The sequence below is a fragment of the Lynx canadensis genome, chromosome D4 (assembly GCF_007474595.2).
Source record: "Lynx canadensis isolate LIC74 chromosome D4, mLynCan4.pri.v2, whole genome shotgun sequence".
Lineage (NCBI taxonomy): Eukaryota > Metazoa > Chordata > Mammalia > Carnivora > Felidae > Lynx > Lynx canadensis.
This window is the reverse complement of record NC_044315.2, coordinates 33,187,644-33,208,272: the sequence shown is the minus strand read 5'-3', so window position 1 is coordinate 33,208,272 and position 20,629 is coordinate 33,187,644. Positions and strand designations below refer to the sequence as shown.

The window sequence follows — 20,629 nt, the reverse complement described above, 5'->3', positions numbered from 1 at the left end:
ACTTGTAAGGGCACCAACTCCCTTCATGAGGGCCTTACCCACATGGCCTAATTACCTCCCAAAGGGAGAGTATTGGGGATTAGGATTTCAACATATGAATTTTGGAGAGACACATTTGGTCTAACTTTCTTCCCCTTCCTTTTCAAATGCAAACTACATTAATTCCAACCCAACAGTTCTCAAATTCTTAACTTGTTCCAGTATCAACTATAAAGTCTAAAGCCCAAAGTATCATCCAAAATATCCTCTAAATGAGATATAGGTGAGAGTGAGGTAGACTCATCCTGAGGCAAACTGCTCAGCTGTGAACCTGTGGAACCAGACAATTTATGTGCTTCCACAAAAATACAGTGCTGAGACAGGCAGAGGACATTCCCATTCCAAAAGAGAGAAGTAGAATAGAAGGAAGGGGTAATGGATCCCAAGTAAGTCTAAAACCCCCAAGGCCAATTACCTGAACTCTTAAGAATAATCCTGTTTGGCTCAATGCTCTGCTTTCCAGACCCACTGGGGTGGCAGGCCAGTCTCCACCTCAGAAAGGTGTGGTGGAGGAGGGGGTATCCAGCATGCCTGAGGCTCCAGGCAGCGCTACCCCATGTAAGATCACTCTCTGTCCCTTTCATAAGCCCATCTTAAATCATTCATATTTTTTTTTAGGGTATAGATTTTTTTTGTTGTTGTTGTTAATTTAAAAACACCTCTTAATGGTAGAATCTTATTTACTGGAAAAGCATTGCAAATAAGGAAATCTTGAGATCTAGAGGAATCTATGTGGCAAAGATTCAGCTTAAACAAGTCCTCAGGATGGCTTCCATTCCTTCTGGTTCTTGAGCTAATCCCAGGGGTGTTTAGTATTTTTTTTTTAAACTTTGACAGGAGTTATACTTAGTATATATGTCTTAATTTATGCATTTATTTATCTTTTAATAGGTCCAGAACTGCTGAAGACTCACATCTTGGATAATGAGAGAGCTATGCCTTTACAAGTAGGTGGTAGGAATGACAGACATGTCTATAAAGCAGAGATTTTTCAACCTGGCTTGCACAGTAGAGTCATCTGGGGAGATTTTAAAAAGTATGATGCTTGAGACCCACCCCTTATTTATTTTTCTTTAATAGCTCTGGAGTGAAAGAAAGAGTGGATAACTTCAGAAGGCTGCCTAGCTGACTCTAAGGTTCAGTTAAGGTTGAGAACCACTCTTTAAAGCAATTTATAAGGGGAAGCCTGTGTCCTCGAGGGGGTTATCATCAACAACAATACAGAGTAAAATGAGAAAATTGGATAAATTATGTTGATTAGAAATAGCTGAATGAAGAGTGGGAAGATTCTTAATGGCAACAATTACCATTTGTTACATTTGTTATAAGTAATCACAACCCAAAACATGGCTTAATTTCCCCTTTTAACAAGTGAGAAAACTGAAGCTTGTCCAAGTTCAGTGGCATGCCCTTCATCACCAGACTATTAAGTGACAAGGTCAGAATAAAGAGTGGGCAAAATCAGACACAGACATTTTTTTTTTCTCACTTGACTTAAAGAGGTTATGAAATGACCCAAGGTTAAATGCAGAGAGGAAGCCAGACTCATTGGAATATATTTGTAATTAAGACTTATGGGTTCTAACTTTGGTCCTTGTGTGTAACTTTGAACATGACTTCCCTTTAGGTTCCCCATCCATAAAAAAGAATAAAACAGCAATATATCAGGCCAAACTGTTTCAAGGATTCTGTGATGATTAAGGAATAAACTGTAAGGTACTTAGTGAATACAAAGTCATGGAAGATGCTAAACAATAAAGTATTTTGGAAAGGTATGAAATTGTGTTTGTTTTTAGCAAACTTAAAACCTGTAGAACCATTCTGTATGATTCATATTTTTGTGTAAGGGACTCAACACGTGATCACACAAAGAAGCACATGGGTTTTCTGTGCATAATATCTGAAACTTGCCAAATATATATATATATATTTTTTTTTTTTTCTCACTGAGGCTATGCTTTTTTTCAAGGAATTTTTGAGGTGGGGAAGACTTGAATAATTCTCTTGTCACTGTTGTTCACAAAGAAGAGTGTTACTTTGTGACCCAACATTCTCTGTCCCCTAAAGAGAGAATTCCTCAAGCCTTAAAATGACAGTTCCAGGAATCACATCTCAGGTCTCCGTATCCCTGCAACCTTGTGCTGTGCTCTATGAATTCAGGTGATGGGCCCATGGTCAGAAGTGTGATGGGGATACTCACAGTCACAGAATAAGCTAGGGTCAGGGTTACTCAAAGACAGAGGCAAAAAGTCTTTAGCACTAAAAGAAGTACAGTTATATTATGGAATAGAAAACAACTGCACATAGCTAGCTAGACTTTTTATGACAGGCCACTTTGGCTTGTGCTTGTGATTACCCAGGAACTTCCACTGCAAGGAACTTCTGAGAGTAGACCCACCTGAGACCAGAGGAAAAGTTACATCCAGGACTGAAATACCCTTCTCATCTGTTAACCTCTATTTTGGAATTTGGTGCCCCTTCCTGTCTCAGTTGTCTCCTGTGGAAAATGTGGGTCATGAAAATATATTCCCCGACAAACTGACAAGGATGATTTTAAAATCAACTGAGAAAGAACACAAAAAAAATGCTTTTAAAACACAAAATACAGGACAAATAGAAGTTGTCTTTTTTAATTATTATAGTAGAACATAATGTCTTCATGCCTTATTTAGCACTTAAACATTTAAATTCTAATGTATCATGTTATACATATATTGGAACTTCTTAGATTGTTTAGTTGAGCATATTTAATGTTTAAAATAGACCCCAAGATCCTTGGCTCTTATTTATTGGGTAATAAACTAAAAAATAATATTTTGTATATTAGGGTTCTCCAGAGAAACAGGATGAGTAGAGTATACATTAATAACTAGAAAGAGGTTTAGTATGAAGGACTGGCTCAATGATTGCAGGGGCTGAGAAATCCCATGATCTGCTGTCTGTAAGCTGAAGGTCAAGGAAGGCCAGTGGTATAATTCTAATTCAAACTCAAAAGCATGAGAACCAGAAATCGATGGTGTACAAAGTCCTGGTCCATATCTGAAGACCTGAAAACAAGGAGCACTGATGTCCCAAGGCAAGAAAAGGTGTGCACTCCAACCCAAGCAGAGAACAAATTTGCCCTTCTTCTTTATTTTTGTACTATTCAGGTCCTCAACAGATTTGATGATGCTCATCCACATTAGTGAGGGTATTAATTTACAAATTAGCCCTGCTGCATGGAGGGCAAGGAGATGAATAAAGAGGCAGGCCACTCCAGATTGGTAGGTAGCAGTTTTAACAAGCCAGAGAGGGAACTTACTGGAACAACTTCAAGATGAATAGATCTCTGCACCCACATGCCAGAATATTAAAAGTTAAATAGAGGGCTTAACTGGGTTTACTCACATACACTGTCCACATGGTGTCAACAACATGGTACTCACTCAAGACAGCTCTGGTGCAGTCCTTAAGGCAGTTTCTGGTGCAGGGAAGACAAGCAGAATGCACATTTCGAGAACTGGGGAAGGATGAGGACCTCCAATTGCCCAGGTGCAGGTGCAGCTGTCAAGTCCTCTCAGTAACCTCCTCCAGAGGAGGACCATCTTCTTTTCTTGGTCTTCTGATTCAAATGCTAATCTCTTCCAGAAACAGTCTCACATACACACCCAAAAATAATGTTTTACCAGCTGTCTGGGCATCCTTTAGCCCAGCCAAGTTGACACATAAATTTAACCACTACACACTATAAGAGGTGCTCAAAATACCTTTTAAAATTATTTTAATATAACCATATTTGAAAAGATGCTTCGTATGAGAAAGAGGAGAGAGCATGGAGAATGACCTATTTTTTTTTTTTTTTGCCATCATAAGATTTGTGGTAGATGTCCATCATTTTTGCCTGCCTAGGACTTCATCCAAATTTTCCTTATGAAATCATCCCTTCTTTTCTCATTTCATATGATTTGATTGGAGTTTATCCTGCCCTAGTGCAAGGTGAGCCTTGGCCTGAGCCAATAAACATATGCATCCTGTTAGCTACAATGATTGATTCAGGAATGAGCAACTGAACCAATTTTGAACAACACAAATTAGGTTCAAGATTTCTGTGGAACTGCAGGGAAAGAAATAAGCCTTTTTTTTTTTTTTTTTATAAGGACACTAAGAAGATAAAAGCTATGAATGGAGCTACTAGCAGCCATTCTGTCAACACAAGGAGAAAGTCTGTCTGAGTTTGAAACCATTACAGAAGAATAATGGAAAGAATGAGATCAAGTCAGAATATATACTCTAAACCCTCTGCTTTTAGCCATGACCAACAGATTGGGCCATTTTGATCTGTGAACAAATTATTCTCTAATTTAGCCAAGGTTTTGGGGTTTTGTTTTGTTTGGTCTCTTATAACTAAAAGAATTTGACTAAAGCAACATTTATAATTTTTCTTTCAGATAACTCAATGGATATCTGTCTTCTCCATGAGGCTGAAGACTTAAGGAATCACATCTGTCTTTTGATTTTTAAATCCCCAGTGTCTAGCAGAGTGCTTGATATGTGGTAGAAGCTCATTATATATTGGTTGAGTAAATGCATGAAAAAAAAAATAGAATACCCATACTCAAGGATGTTTTGGCTTAGAATTGATTCACTATCTCAAATGCAGCTGGATTGTTGCCATTGATTTCTAGGGATATTTTAGCCTGATGAGTGAAAAAGCTTGAGGGGGCACTTGTTTCCAAAAAAGATCTAATTTATCCTCTTCCCTTCCATTCCTGACCAGTTTGCAACTTCTTTTTACCATATGCAATCCTTATTAAATTTAAAAAGTCTCAGAATTTCCTAGTAGCTTGATACTTTCAAATATAACTCCTATCATAGGAAATATTGGAAAAATTATAGAATGTACCCCTGCCCTCCCCCTACCACCTTCTTTTGAGACCTACTACCTTTCTTCTTTAAGTTGCAATCTGGATTTCTCAAAAGTCTGCTAAAGTTTTATTTGGCCTATAGTTTGCATGGATCCTCCCCACATGTTTTCTACCCCACCCTTAAATAAGGCCAACACAGGTTGACTTTTGCTTAAGCTAATTTTCATCTCTGTGCAACAATTAAAATTTATTCACCAGAGATTATGACCAATAAACACCACTAACTTTAAACCATATCCTTACTCCTGTCCAATACATCCCAAAGTTTGTTGAGTTGATGAGTATTAATTTATTCATTCATGTTCCCACCTGTGCATCTAAATTTAGACACATTTATTTGGTCATAGGAAAATTATAGTGAGAGAAAGGTTAGGGTGTAATGGATTAAACATGCAACATTTAGGTTTTAAGGAAATTCTTCAAATACTAACCCAACCAAGAACTCAAGCACAGGATCAGTGTCATTAGTTAGAATGAGTGAATAGACAATGAGCTGACCAATTATAAAGATTATTCTTGAATTTTATAATGAAATACTCTTTGCTTCTTGTCCATATCCTTAGTAAAATTGTACGGAGACTGCAGAGCAGGTGCTCAACAGGTATGCTCTTAAAAAGTGTTGATTGCCATATCGATCACTATAACTATTTAAGCTTAGTCCTGAAAGCTATTCATTCCTTTGTTTATTAGTTGTAATCAGCATCATTCTGAGTGCTATTATACTGCCTTGTAAACAATATTGTTTTGCAACCTTAAAGTCAGTAATTCTGTAGAAATTAAATTGGGTTTACAGTAAATCCATGATTACCATATAATCTGTGGAGTCTAAATAATGATGTACTTAGCTGTAGAATTGCATGTAAAAGACAGAGCGATGATTACATGGCTATTTGGGGCCTAGGAAAGAAAGTGATGCCAAATGTTTTGATGGTTGAAGAGCTGAGAAATCTTTTTGTTTTTAATGTTTCAATTTAAATATTATCTTTAAACATCTTGATACTACCCTAGATGCCTTAAAAATGGCTTTAAAATCTACTACTAAATATTATGCCTTACATTGTATGTTGTGAGCTGTTTAATAAATTAAGACTTGTTTCAAATAGAAAATCCATCTGATTTAAGGTGACAATAGAAAAAACTAAGCAGGCTTGCCTTTAGCAAATAATTCATCTCTGTTTTAAGGGGATCTTTCATGAAAGTGTTCAGTTTAAGCTTTAAGCAATGTTTTTAGACAAAAGAACAATTAGTCAAATGAGCATTTCATCCAAGGGCTCTTGCCTTGCAGTTTTTCTAAAGGTCTCAGTCACGACTAGACATGCTCTTAATTAAGTTAAATCAATGTATATTGCTCTCCTAATACAGCCCAAGCTCTGAGCCATGGTAATTACTGAATCTTGCAGAGTGGCCCACAGAGATATCTACAGAGGTGATATGATTGGTCAAAGTCATACCATTGCTTCATGACAGAGTTTCGTCTAAAACTGATATCTTACCTCCTAATCCAGAGTCTTCCACACTACATCAAGCCCTGTAGAGAAACCACCATAAATTAGATGTAGACCCCACTCTTAAGGGGCTGAAAATTTAGTAGAGAATATGAGACAAGAAGAGCCAAAATATCACAATAACTAAAGAGCAAGAAAGCTATCACAGAGGTGTTATTGGGTAATAATGAGCAGCATGGGACTGGCATTTCAGTGGCCCAGAGATTAAGCCAACTACAGGAAGATGTGATCTCCACTAAGACACTTACTAATTCTAACCTTAATTCTTTTTTCTGTAAAATTAACAAGTAAGATTGTTGTGAGGATGAAGTGTAATAATCTGTGTAAGTTAAATTCTTAGCACAGTGGTTGGTACATGGGAAGAATTCAGTAAATTTTAATTATTATTAATGGAGGGGGAAATTATGAGAGTGTCATTAGTGGGAAAAGACCACCAAATTAGTACAACTGGGAAAGGCTATGAGGAAATAGCATTTGTGAAGCAGGAAGGACAACCATGGGCCTCAGAGTTGAAAGAGAAGGAGACGGTGACATCTTCACCAAGATTGTAGTATGTAAATATGGGAAAGTAACAAGGAAGAAAAATGAGAGGCATAGAAACAGCATGCAAGGGGCGCCTGGGTGGCTCAGTTGGTTAAGCGTCCGACTTCAGCTCAGGTCATGATCTCGCAGTCCGTGAGTTCAAGCCCCGCGTCCGGCTCTGGGCTGATGGCTCAGAGCCTGGAGCCTGCTTCCGATTCTGTGTCTCCCTCTCTCTCTGCCCCTCCCCCATTCATGCTCTGTCTCTCTCTGTCTCAAAAATAAATAAAACGTTAAAAGAAACAGCATGCAAAACTTCCATTTGGGCTGAATTCATATTTAAGAAATAATAGTAACTGTGAGTATTAACCATCGATTCATAGGACTGAGATGACAAAGACATGGGAGACCACAATAATATGCAGGTGAGTTAGACCCTTCTCACAGGGAGTTTTGAGTCCACAGATGGGCATGTCAAATGTTGAGGGATGACTGAAAACTTGGAACAGTAGAGGTATGGCATAGTTGGACCTGGATTTCTGAAAAATGATTTTGGCAGTGGTGGGAAGGATACACTGCAAAAGGAAAGAATACTTTGCAGCCACAGCAGAGAAAAGCCCACCACAACAGTTCAAGTGATGGAGACAAAAGTCTGAAATAGATGGTGGCTATACAGAGGATATAATGGAGAGGGACAAGAAATGTGGTAGATTATCTTCCCAAGGGCTACCATAACAAATACCACAAACCAAGTAGTTTAAACCAATAGAAATTTATTCTCTCCTAGCTCTGAGGGTAGAAATCCAAAATCAAGGTGTCAGTAGGTCTGTGCTTCCTCTGAATGTTCTAGAGAAGCATCCTTCCTTGACTGTCTCCTAGTTTCTGGTTGTTGTCAGTAATCCTTGGTATTCTGTAGCTTATATCTTGCATCACTAATAATCCCTGACTCCATCTTCATGTAGTCTCTCCCTGTGTCCAAATCTCCATCTTCTTCCTTTTATAAAAGTTCCAGTCATTGGATTTAGGGCTCACTCTACTCCAGCATGAACCCATCTTAGTTAACTATATAAACAATTCTGTTTCCAAATAAGACCACAGTCACAGGTACTGGAGTTAGAACTTGTACAGTTCAACCTACTATATGTGGTAACCACAAACTTGAAACATGCTAAGATGTGGGAAACCAGAAAGGGGTCACTTCCATTCTCCTGCTTCCATGATTTTTTTCTAGTAAAAAGAATAAAAGAAGAAGTAGTCTTTTTGGTCCTTTGACTGGATTAGTTGAGCTCATTGAATAGGCCACATATGAGCAGACTTCTATAAACTGCCCTTCACTGAGGTTAAGCTAATGTGTACTTTCCTGTTCTGACAGCTTCCCTGGTTCTCAGCTGAAGGAGAGAAGATCTCCTCAGGAAGAAGTTTAACACCTGGGGAAAAAAGAGGATGTGGATCCAAACTGAATACCAGGCTTTATATACCTGTCTGAGCCTCAGTGTCATAACCTATAAAATGAACATATTGAGTTGATGTAACAAATAAATGCTCTTATCTCAGTACTTACTGTATATTTAAACACTATGACTTGGTGCCATTATAATGATTATTATTCCTTTTGTTAATAATAGCCTGGGGCACCAGGTTCTCTCAGTCTATTGGGTGTCCAAATCTTGATTTTTGGCTCCGGTCATGATCTCACAGGTTTGTGGGATCAAGCCACATGTCAGGATCTGTGCTGACAGTGTGGAGCCTGCTTGGGATATTCTCTTTCTCTTTCTCTCTCTCTCTCTCTCTCTCTCTCTCTCTCTCTCTCTCTCTCTCTCTCTCTCTCTCTCCCTCTCTCTCTCTCCCTCTCTCTTCTACTCCTTCCCCATCCCTCACTCTCTCAAAATAAATAAACTTAAAAAAAAATAGCCATCTTTTGATTGTTTCTTTCATCAGACTGCCTCTCAGCTTATATGACTTAACTTGCACTCCTGAATTGATCTCTGCAGGGGACTGTGCCACATTTGTCACTGGTATGCCAATTTTGAATGATTGTCTTTTTTAAAAAAAATTAATGTTATTTATTTATTTATTTATTTATTTCTGAGACAGAGAGAAACAGAGCATGAGTGGGGGAGGGACAGATAGAGAGGGAGACACAGAATCCGAAGCAGGCTCCAGGCTCAGAGGTGTCAGCATACAGCCCGGTGGGGACTCAAACTCAGAAACCATGAGATCATGACCTGAGTCAAGGTTGGTCGTTCAACTGACTGAGCCACCCAGGAGCCCCTTGAATGATTGTCTTAAGGCCACAGTCCAAAGGTAAATAGAGAAGATGTATGTCCCTTAACCCCTAGGTCATTTTATGCTTCCAACATAGCTTATATTTCCCTTTTCCATTCTCTCTAGGAAATTATTTATAAGTAAAATATCTAAACCACTGGGCATATTTTTTAAATTCATAGATCAAATCCTATTATGACAAACTCCAGGGGACATTTGAAACACATTTATTGTACTGAAATTTTGTTGTACTAAATATTGTTTGAAACCTAAACTGTGGCTGAGAAATATTTTCCTGAATCGATTTTTATAAAAACAGTTGCTGTAACGGAGGATTGTTCCATAAACATCACATGAAAAAATTATCATTGCTTCCTCCTCCCACCTAGTATATTTCTTAATGTGATTCATATGCCTTTAGTTTTAAAAGCCACCCAAAGACAGTGTCCTTGACACTATGAAAAGCTTCAGGTAGCTCAGTAGGTTGGTTGGTACTCCTCAAGGACAGGGGATGCTTGTCATTCATTCTTGTACCCCCAGGTCCCTGTCTGGTACTTGGAGAGTAACCAAAATAGTATTTGATAAATGGATGAATAACTAAATAACTGAATTCATTAGCATCAAATTAGAAGAACCCTCTTGAGGCTGTGCCCCTTATCAGTTTATTTATAAACATTTACCAAAAATATTTTACATGTATTTAGTATCAAAGCAAAATTGGGGGTCTCACAAGAACAGAATGAGCTCCAAAGAATCAGCTGAGTACCACCTGCAGGCCAATCAAAATATTGTTTCTAATTGGCATTCCTACAAGTGGTTAATTTTTCCCCTATGCCTGACTTGAAAGCACTCAGGTGCAAAATTTGTTCCTCTCTTTGAGACTATCTTAATAATCACTCCCTGTCTGAATCTTGGAACCAGAATCCCCCACTGATGGGTACAAATGAGGGAGAAATATTGTCAGCACACATGGGCACTGGCTCGTGGCAATGAAGATTTATTTGATCCAGTCAGCCAAGTGATCACCAGAAGCAAGTAATCAAGAGAATGAAATTCTAGGATGGGTTCCGCCAGTACCTCTTTTGTTCAACAATGTGCCTCTGCCCATCTACACAGAGCTCAGTCCAGGGAATAGTGCATTTGTTAACTCAAATCTTGTTTGAAGATATTGACCCTAAAAATATTGAGACTTTGGAGCTCAATTTTTGTTCTTAAATGACTTTAAACTTTTGTTTGTAGCTCAGTCAGTCGATGTCACTGGGATTTATTTGGCTGCTGGCTCTGAGTCGGTATTTGAAAAGAGCAGCACCATATGCAGCACATGCATATTCAATGGTGCAGTTCTTTTTCTAGGGGGAGGGGGGAGTGCCAGGACTCATAGCTCACAATATGAATTTGCATTCCACTTTGCATAAATTTGCATGTAGACTTCATAAGCCTCTAATTTCAAGTATGTAAAATGAAACAAATCAATGCAATCTATGGCAATTGTTTTCCAAGGCATTAATCACATGAAATACATACCAGCTTTCCTTAACCAATTAATTTAATCATACCCAAGGTTAGGAGAGACAGGGAAGTGGTGAATAATGGCTGTTAATGCTTGGCCTAAGGCTGGAAGGATATGCAGACTAAACATTGCTCCAATATGTCTTCTTTCTAACCCCTATGTCTCCTGTGGAGATTATGTTATTGTTTGCCCAGTATTTCACTTCTTCTCTCTTCAGTGAGTGGCCATAAGACTTTGAGCAATGAAATGTGGGCAAAAGCAATGCATGTCCCCTCAAAGCAGCAGCTTTAAGACCCCACACGTGGTTCAATATCTCTCATTTTCTGCCATGATATAAGCACTATGCCATCTAGAGAATGCTGTATTTGCTTGAATCCCAGGGTGCTATAAGTTGATGATATTTTCATTTGTTGTTGCTGCAGCATATTCTAGTCTATTCTGACTGATGATGCTTTTGTAGAATTATTACAATGAACTTTAGCTTCAGAGGTTTGTGTCAGTTTTGAGTACATAAGAATATGTGTGCAGTGTTGGGGTGGAGACAAAATATTAAATGATATGGTTCATGTGGTTAATAAACATATGAAGCAACTGGAGAAATAATCCATACATTCAAGATCAACTAAATGTCACCACAATGAAGAATAATAGAAGACATATTTTATCCTCCCTAATTAAGTGAGATGGAATAGACTATTTATAATACTTAAGCTTGGCAAATTCATAAAATTTGGTCTGTATTTGAGACACATGCCAACTTTCTCTGTTTAAGTGCTTTGGAATTCTTCAGGTTCCATTTGGGGAAAAGTCTCAATTAAATGTCAATTTTTAAACACCTTTTGTTAGTATCTTTCAATCCACTATTAATTTAAGAGTAGAGGAATTTGAAACCAAAGGAAAGTACATAGTGAATTTTCAAACATGAAATCTTAAATCTGGAATCTGGAAAACTAGATCTTTATGTTTTTCCAAAGTGCAAAAGTTTGTGTGGCAGGAACTGAAAATAATATAGGAATACAGATTATAGAAATACATGGTAAAACTTGCCTTCCAGCCAACTAAATCTAGTGGCTTTTCTTCTACTTCCACATTGTTGTCCTACAAACTCCAGGGTTAAGCAGTCCAACACTGACCCAAGGATGCAGAATGTCAAGGGAAGAAGAAACATGCAATACCAAAGATTATTTTTATTCTCATAAGGAAAAGATTAGAAATGTAAATAAGATAGCTCCTAACAGAAATGAAGGAATCATAAATCACAAGTGTGTGGGTTCTTCTTCTTTCCCCAGGCCACATAGCCAAAAAATGGTTGTGCATTTTGCAAACTCTTCTGCACTAAGTACATTACTATTTATGCTGTCTGGATTACATGGTAATCACCCTTGAATAGAATCTGCTTCCTTCCCAGTATAATCTCTACATAATTAGTCGTTTGAAGGTTGCCTAAGAACTTTAACAGACCTCCAGAAGAATGAATTTTCTCTAAAGAAAGAAAAAAATATTTACACAAATTTTATGCTATATGAAACAAACCTCAAGGAAAAAAAGTAAACACTTAAAGTGCTAAAACACGGGGAAAACAAAACAAAAAGAGAGAGAGATGGCAGTCTATCAAAGGATGGGAAGGTTATTTTACTTCCCCCCAGTTGCCCAGAAGTGTACTTGCATCTTTGATACTTTTTGGACAAAGAGATCTTCCAGCAGAGTGAGACTCTCCTGGTAGTTCTTATATTACAAATGCCACAGAATGGTTTTTCTTCACCAAATCAGTTTCTTGCCCATAGCCAGAAACAGTATGTATGATTAGACGACTGGTTTTGAAAATCATTTTCTGAGCTCTTTCCCATCTCAAATGTTTCAGAATTAGCCAGAAGTGGACTTGAACTTTTAAAAGTGGATTGATTCCTAGAGTAATAAACACCTGTTAACTCAGCTTTTGAATGAAAACTGATCTTCCAGTTTAAGAGGCATTTAAATCAAGCCCAGCGATTAATTTTATGACTATTATTCTAAATTCACTTTCTGTTATATTATTTAAATCTTTTTTGATCAGTTCATTAGCTGTTGATATTTCCTGGAGATTCTTCTGAGGGGAATTCTTCCGCTTGGTCATTTTGGATAGTCCCTGGAGTGGTGAGGGCCTGCAGGGCACTTCCCCTGTGCTGTGGTGTATAACTGGAGTTGGTGGGCGGGGCCGCAGTCCAACCTGATGTCTGCCCCCAGCCCACCGCTGGGGCCACAGTCAGACTGGTGTGTGCCTTCTCTTCCCCTCTCCTAGGGGCGGGATTCACTGTGGGGTGGCGTGGCCCGTCTGGGCTACTTGCACACTGCCAGGCTTGTGATGCTGGGGATCTGGCGTATTAGCTGGGGTGGGTAGGCAAGGTGCACATGGGCAGGAGGGGCAGGCTTAGCTCGCTTCTCCTTAAGTGATCCACTTCAGGAGGGACCCCTCTTCCATGGGCCTCTCGTCTGCACTTGGCTCCGGAGACTCCATTCTGCTAATCCTCTGGCGGTTTTCTGGGTTATTTAGGCAGGTGTAGGTGGAATCTAAGTGATCAGCAGGACACGCGGTGAGCCCAGCGTCCTCCTACGCCGCCATCTTCCCTCTCTCCTCGCCAAAATAATTTCATTGAAAGGAGGATTATTTTCAGTTCCCCATACAGGGCGATCTGGAGAGGAGAGCTTGATCCAGCAAGACCAGATAGAATGTTCTAACAAAACCTCCAGAGTAATTAACAGGCGTTATCTACCCAAGGAATGGAACAAATAGGAAGTTCAGGTTCTAAGGAGCTGCCTTGTTTGTGCCAGTGGCCCCAGGCTAGCTCTTTATTAATTGCACCACCTGGGATGCTGATAGCGAACTGAGCTTTGGAACATTTCAGGCCTGGCATGGAATGCAGTTTTTACACAAGTGTCTTGTGGTTCAGAAATCCGATTTCACAGCTTATCTTCCATTAGATGAAAGTGTTTACGGTGTGTCTGGAGCTGGAGTAAGTTCCTTTGGGTGCCCAAGAGCAGGGGCCTCCTCTCTCCTCTCATTAATTTGCTGATGCCTAACTGCACTGATGCAGCAGTGAGATACCGGGGAGAGAGGAGGAAGCATTTAAATCAGAGAAGGGGTGAGGTAGGGACATCATATAGAATACAGTCTTTCAAAAATGAGTGTTAATTAAAAAAAAAAAAAGTCACAGGTCTTGTGATAAGATTGTGTTCACCGGCAATCAAGTGGACCCTATCTCCATAGGGATAGTTCCTGAGAGTGCTCCAACAATTCTGAGTTCTAAAACTTTCCTTCAAGAGAATGAGACTTTCCTATAGCTGTCTCTTAAATTTGTCAATTGTCTGAGCCTTGGCCATGCAGTGGTTTGAACAGGGAACTACAGGGTTGTCTGATCTTTTATGGGAGGGGTGGAGGGGCTTGGGGATTAAGGTCTGATTCATGATTTGTGATTAACCTGACACGTTCTCTTTTGAGAGAGTAGAAGACACAGTATCCAATCTCATCCTCTCGCAGGAGTTTCTTCAGCTGCATATTTCTATTTGAAAGCAGGACTTTAGTCAGATTCAGAGGAAAAAATAAGTTAGGCAGAAACGTTGAGACTGAGCAAGAATGCTGGATCATTCAAGTCTTCCAGCCCCCTTGGATCCACCTAGTCTTCCTCATTTCTCCCCCTAGTTAAATGTATAGAAATTTCCCCACTGCTCTCTATGTCTTTCAAGACTTTCCTATAGCTTTGCAGTCAAATTGGTAGTAATTTTCCACTGGTATGAAAGGAAGCTTCAGATGTGACCTATGGTCTCAATGTCACCATAATTTAGCCATCCCTAATATGCCCATTCTTTGGAACACCAACTTTTATTGCTATAATAATTCTCACATTATTTATAAATAATATAGTGCTATAAATACTGACCTTCAGGGCCAGCACAAGATCTTTTTAATCAGGCTTTTGCCTGGTTGAGGTAAGACTCCAACTCTTCATAACATTTTATTGCAGATAGCTATGTTAAATTTTCTAAAAATGTCTAGAACATATAGGGAGATAGATATTGTGCACCCATAGAGTGACATTGTAGGGTTCAGAAACAAGCACAGTGGAACCCCATTGTGACTCCAATGTTCTATGATAAGGAAAACATTGTCAGATTTTACACTAAGGAAATAAAGTGGGGTCTGGTTTCAACAGTGGATTTTATTTCTAGGGAGGCACTAATTTGATCCTCCAAAGGAACAAACCCATGCTACTTTTAAGGAGGTACTACTTTACTTTATTTTCCCCTGTGAAACAGGTGAGATTATTTCCCTATATACAAAGGAAAACAAGTAAACAAATGATCTTGAGATTTAAAAACATGGGTGACTCTGGTACTGGAACAAAATGAAAAATGAAATAATCATGGTTTCAGGGAAGCTCTCTATTCAGGAGGTCGTGAAAAGGAAATTGTCCTCAGTTAGGATAACATCAGGAAATAGACTTATACACAGATGGTTGAGTTGAAGAGGTTTTGATGAGGGGACTATTCATATTAAGAGTGGGTGATTTAAACTGACCAGTGAAGAGGTTGAGGCACCCAGAAGTTAGCAAGAGTGGAGAGTCATTATTGCTCCTACATATGATGGGGCAAAGGAAGAAAAGTGTGTTACTGAAGTCCAGTGAGACTTCATATACCGGTCCCTATCTATAGTATCTATAGTAATGAAATAGTATAGACCTTACCAGAACCATAGCATGGAACAGGAAGCAGCAAGAAAGAAATGCCCCAACTTCTTTGCCCTCCAAAGCTAAAATCTCCTGCTGGTGCCTTCAATGGCTGAACCCAATGAGAAGAGAGTTCAAAGGAGCCTGGATGATGTGCCCCATAGGTTCAGTCTGCAGGAGCTCAGGTTATAGCAGAACATGAATCAGGGGGATGTGGGAGGACAAAAAAGGAAACAGACAGTATGCTGAGGCAGGCTATTGTCCACCAAATGTTCTTTTTCCTGTCTTCAGCAGGATCATATTTTGGTTTTAAGCAACACTGAGGCCTACACCAGCAAACTGCAGTGGAAATGTAAAACCCCATGCTTGTCAAGGGACTATTTGCCACAACTCCAAGTGTCTCAGCCTTAACTTATCTAGCTTTGCTTAACATAAAATCATGGAAGCTTTTCTTTTTCCAAGGTGCCTATTTATGATCTTTCTTCATCCCACTATTCTGTTTCTCTCCCCTTATACTTGATTATCCAAATTTATATTCTGCCTCTTTGTATATTACCTATATCAGATAACATTACAAAGGTGTCATCTTTACCAGATTTATTTGTAACAGACACCAGCATTTGAAATTAATGGCCAAGGGAACAATCCAGTTTTCCAAGTGTATGGGAGACCATGATATTTTGGGGTGAAGTGTGTTGTGGATAGACTAGGTTTGCCATAGTAATATTGCAAAGGCCTTCTCTGCCAAACATTCTGTCTCTATCAAACATTACAAGCTCATGAAAAGAAAGAATGAAAGCAAGGATTTGAGTCAATGAGGAACTCAGAGAACAGGAGGATGACTTTGAAGTGGAGGGGATACTGAAGGCAGACAGGAAACTTCCAAGTAGGAGGAAAATGGCATGAACAGAAGAAGTAGGACCCATAGTTGTACATCTGCTCCCAGGTATCAGGAAATTCTCTGAAAGCTACTTGATGGTGACCCATGAGGGAAATGCACTCTTTGCCTTGGAGGCAGCACAGAAAGGAAAACCATTCTTTGTGGGGTTTATAATAGTCTAGGCCTCATGTAATATCTGGCTCTTCTCTTTCAAATCTGTGAGACTTTGTGTAAATTATTTTGCTCTTCCACATCCAAAATATGGGGAAAATACCTAACCTTTACAAATTATTAGAAGTAAATATGATGGCATGCATAAGGCATTAGACATATAGTAGGTATCCAAAGGATATTAATGTCCTTCTCTTCTTTTTAAAGTTTAAAATAATCCTGCTTTCTTTACCACATAATTTTGATATACTCAAATAGAGACCAACAATGGTTTCCCCTAAGTCAGAGGGGAAATTAATTTAGACTCTGCATTCCTCATGTTTATGTTTTCCATTTCAAAGCTCCCTTTTGTTGCTAACCCAACACATGTCATAAAAATAATTAAAAGAGAAAAATATGCTCACTTAAAAAGAAAGAAAAACAAAGCTCACAATATATGTCAGTGTAAGGAAACCTTATGCTAAGAGGCTAAATTTCTTAGCAGAGAGGGAAAAGAAAGATCTAGAAAAAAGGGAGGGAGCAAAGCAAAACTGAGGTTTTTACAAATCTTGTAAGCATGTCATTTTATAAGTCAAAGTGAGGACAAGAATAAGCGCTATTATGGCAATTTTCAGTCTGTTTGCTATTTTGATTGCTGTGAATATGCTGGGGAATGGCATCCACTTTCTGAAATGGCATGTATTTATGTACTGATAAATAAAGCAGCAAGCAAATCTGGGAGCCTCAAAACCAACAGGGCATTTCACTCCAGAGTAAAGTCTATGGAGCAGTTAAGCAGATTTGAGGCCTTGTGTAGGTATCTTCCTAACAAGGGCAGGGTGTAACTATCATCAGGTTACATCAGCTGTGTATTAGTTCCTATGACTGCTGTAACAAATTGCCAAAACTAAATATTTGCTAATAATTACCACTTAGTGGTTTAAAACAATGTAAATTTATTATCTCACAGCTCTGGAGGTCACAAGTCCAAAATACGTTGACGGGACTTCATTTATCCTGGAGACTCTAGGAGAGAAATCTGTTCCCTTGCTTTTTCCAGCTTCTCAAGACTGCTTTTATTCCTCAGCTCATGGCCCCTCTGCTCATCACTCTGACCTCTGCTTCTGTTATCCATAACCTTTTCTTACTCTGATCCTCCTGCCTCCAGCTTATAAAAACCTTTGTGATTATTTTAAGACCATCTGTATAATCCAAGGTAATCTCCCCATCTCAATATCTTTAATTTAATTACCATTGTAAAGTCCCTTTTGCCATGTAAGGTAATTCATTCACAGGTTTAAGGCATTAGGATATAGAGATCTTTGGGGGGCCATTATTTGGTCTGCCACAAGCTGTTTCCCCACAGGCTCATTTATCATAAATGCTACTAGTATGGTGCAACAGTGAGAAGCATGGCACTGTGGTCAAACTTCCTTGGCAAAAATCCTGCCTGCCCCCATCAATGGCTAGATGCCCTTGAGTAAGTTATACAGTCTTTCTGAGGATAATTCTAGTGACTACTTCTCAGATTGCTATGACTTTTAAACAAAAAAGAAGGCTTGCACAATGCCCAGTTAGGGTTAACTCATTATTTTTGTTGTTATTATTGTTACAAATGAAGAGACATACACTGTGGCTGGCCTGAGACTTTGGGGTGTTTCAGGCGCGTTGGTCTGTAAGGACGTGAGCTGAGCTGTATCCCGAATCAGGGAAGCCGGCTGGGAAATAGCCAACTCTGAACCTACGCGGGCCGCTCTGTTCCGCTAGTTCTTCCCTCCGGACAGGCTGTCAGGTGGGCTTCCCTGAGGTTAGCCCTGCAGCGGTGCGCTTGCGCCCTTGTCCCGGGTCCGCGCACTTATTACGGGGACTCAGTGGCCACACTGGGTACCCAGCCGGACTCAGGTTCTGCCATCTACCAGGAAAACTATGAACAGATGAAACTACTTGTAAATCAGCTCCATGAACAAGCACAGAAAATAAGAGTAGGAGGCAGTGAGAAAGCCCGAGAACGCCACATATCAAGAGGAAAACCTTTAGCCAGAGAAAGAGTGGACAGTCTTATAGTCCCAGCGTCTCCATTTCTGGAATTATCCCAGTTTGCAGGTTACCAGTTATATGCTAATGAGGAGGTGCATGCCAGTGGCATTATTACAGGCATTGGGAGAGTATCAGGAGTAGAATTATAATTGTTGCCAATGATGCCACCATCAAAGGAGGGACCCACTATCCCGTGACTGTGAAGAAGCATTTGTGGGCACAAGAAATTGCAATGCAAAATAGGCTCCCCTGCATCTACTTGGTTGATTCAGGAGGCGCAAACTTACATTGGCAAGCAGAAATATTTCCAGATCGAGATCACTTTGGCCGTATATTCTATAATCAGGCAATTATGTCTTCTCAAAATATTGCACAGATAGCGGTGGTCATGTGCTCCTGTATGGCAGGTAGTGCTTATGTGCTTGCAATGGCTGATGAAAACATCATTGTACGCAAGCAGCGTACCATTTTCTTGGGAGGACCCCAGTTGGTTAAAGCCGCAACTGGAGAAGAGGTCTCAGCTGAGGATCTTGGAGGTGCCAATCTGCACTGCAGAAAGTCTGGAGTAACTGACTACTATGCTTTGGATGATCCTCAGGCCCTTCACATAACTAGGAAAATTGTGAGGAATCTAAATTATCAGAAGAAAATGGATGTTTCCATTGAGTCTTCTAAAGATCCTTTGCTTCCTGCTAGTGAATTGTATGGAATAGTTGGCACTAACCTTAAGAGGAACTTTGATATCCAAGACGTCATTGCTAGAATCATGGATGGAAGCAGATTCAAAAGCCTTATATGGAGACACATTAGTTACAGGATTTGCTAGAATATTTGGATACCCTTTAGGTATCATCGGAAATAACGGAGTTCTCTTTTCTGAATCTGCAAAAAAGGGTGCTCACTTCATCCAGTTATGCTGCCAAAGGAATATTCCTCTGCTGTTCCTTCAAAATATTACCAGATTTAGGTTGGTAGAGACTATGAGGCAGAAGGAATTGCCAAGGATGGTGCCAGATGGTGGCTGCTGTAGCCGGTGCCAATGTGCCTAAGATAACTGTCATCATTGGGGGAATCCTATGAGGCTGGAAACTATGGGATGTGTGGCAGAGCATATAGCCCAAGATTCCTCTACCTGTGGCCAAACACTCATGTCTCAGTGATGGGAGGAGAGCAGGCAGCCAATGTGTTGGCCACAGTAGCAAAGGACCAAAGAGCACGTGAAGGAAAACAATTCTCCAGTGCAGATGAAGCAGCTTTAAAAGAGCCAATCATTAAGAAGTTTGAAGAGGAAGGAAACCCTTACTATTCCAGTGCAAGGCTGTAGGATGACAGGATTATTGATCCAGTGGACACCAGACTGGTCCTGGGTCTCAGTATTAGTCCAGCCTTCAACGCACCAATCCAGAAGACTGACTTCAGTATCTTGAGGATGTTACTGGAGTGTGAAGCATCTTCCATTGGACATGTACCAAAATTAATATACGAGTAGCCTTAAAATTTTAGACTTTTCCAACATGTGGCTATTATGACAAAATTGTTTTCTTAACACAGTGCATCATACTTTTCTGCATTAAACAAAAATCAATGAAGATATTTATTGATAAACTTCAATTCCTTGTCTATTTCTTCGAGAAACTTTTCTGTGGTTCAGCTTTCCCACCCATAAAAAAAAAAAAAAGAATATCTTTCGGTTATCCTTTCTAACCCACAAGTAGCATGAAAAGTCCCATAACCTATACACTGCAGGTATGATTGAGATTATTAACAGAAAGTCATTTTTCTTCTGAAATGATTGCTTTGCTGATTATGCATGGTGATATTTTACCACACACAATTTTTAAAAGCATCTATTACTCATCTTTTTAGCCACTACTCCTTCCCTTAACAGTCAGACTTGTCTGCATTCAGGGGTCTATTTCCTACCAATTATCTCTCCATCCTTCTCCTCATTGCCTTCCCCTGCCAATAGCCCTCTCCAAGGTTTACCTCCATGTTGCTCGGTGGGTTCTTTTCTGATTTTATCTGACTGAATTCTCTGAGGCATTCAGTGCAGTTGAATACTTCCTCCCCGCCATGCTGTCCTTAGCTTCCAGACTGAAACTTTAGGTTTCCTGCCAACC

General features: G+C 39.6%; 1 protein-coding gene across 1 annotated transcript in view; it reads left to right on the top strand.

The window, feature by feature from the left end:
- The window catches only part of LOC115499076 (methylcrotonoyl-CoA carboxylase beta chain, mitochondrial-like), a 31,054-nt gene extending 11,056 nt beyond the window's left edge, over positions 1-19,998 (top strand). The window contains 8 exon segments of the mRNA XM_030292807.1: positions 503-597; positions 931-993; positions 18,240-18,650; positions 18,653-19,292; positions 19,294-19,472; positions 19,475-19,519; positions 19,522-19,580; positions 19,582-19,998. Of these exon segments, the coding sequence (XP_030148667.1) occupies positions 503-597; positions 931-993; positions 18,240-18,650; positions 18,653-19,292; positions 19,294-19,472; positions 19,475-19,519; positions 19,522-19,580; positions 19,582-19,998 (1,909 nt within the window).
- Positions 19,999-20,629: the final 631 nt, after the last annotated feature.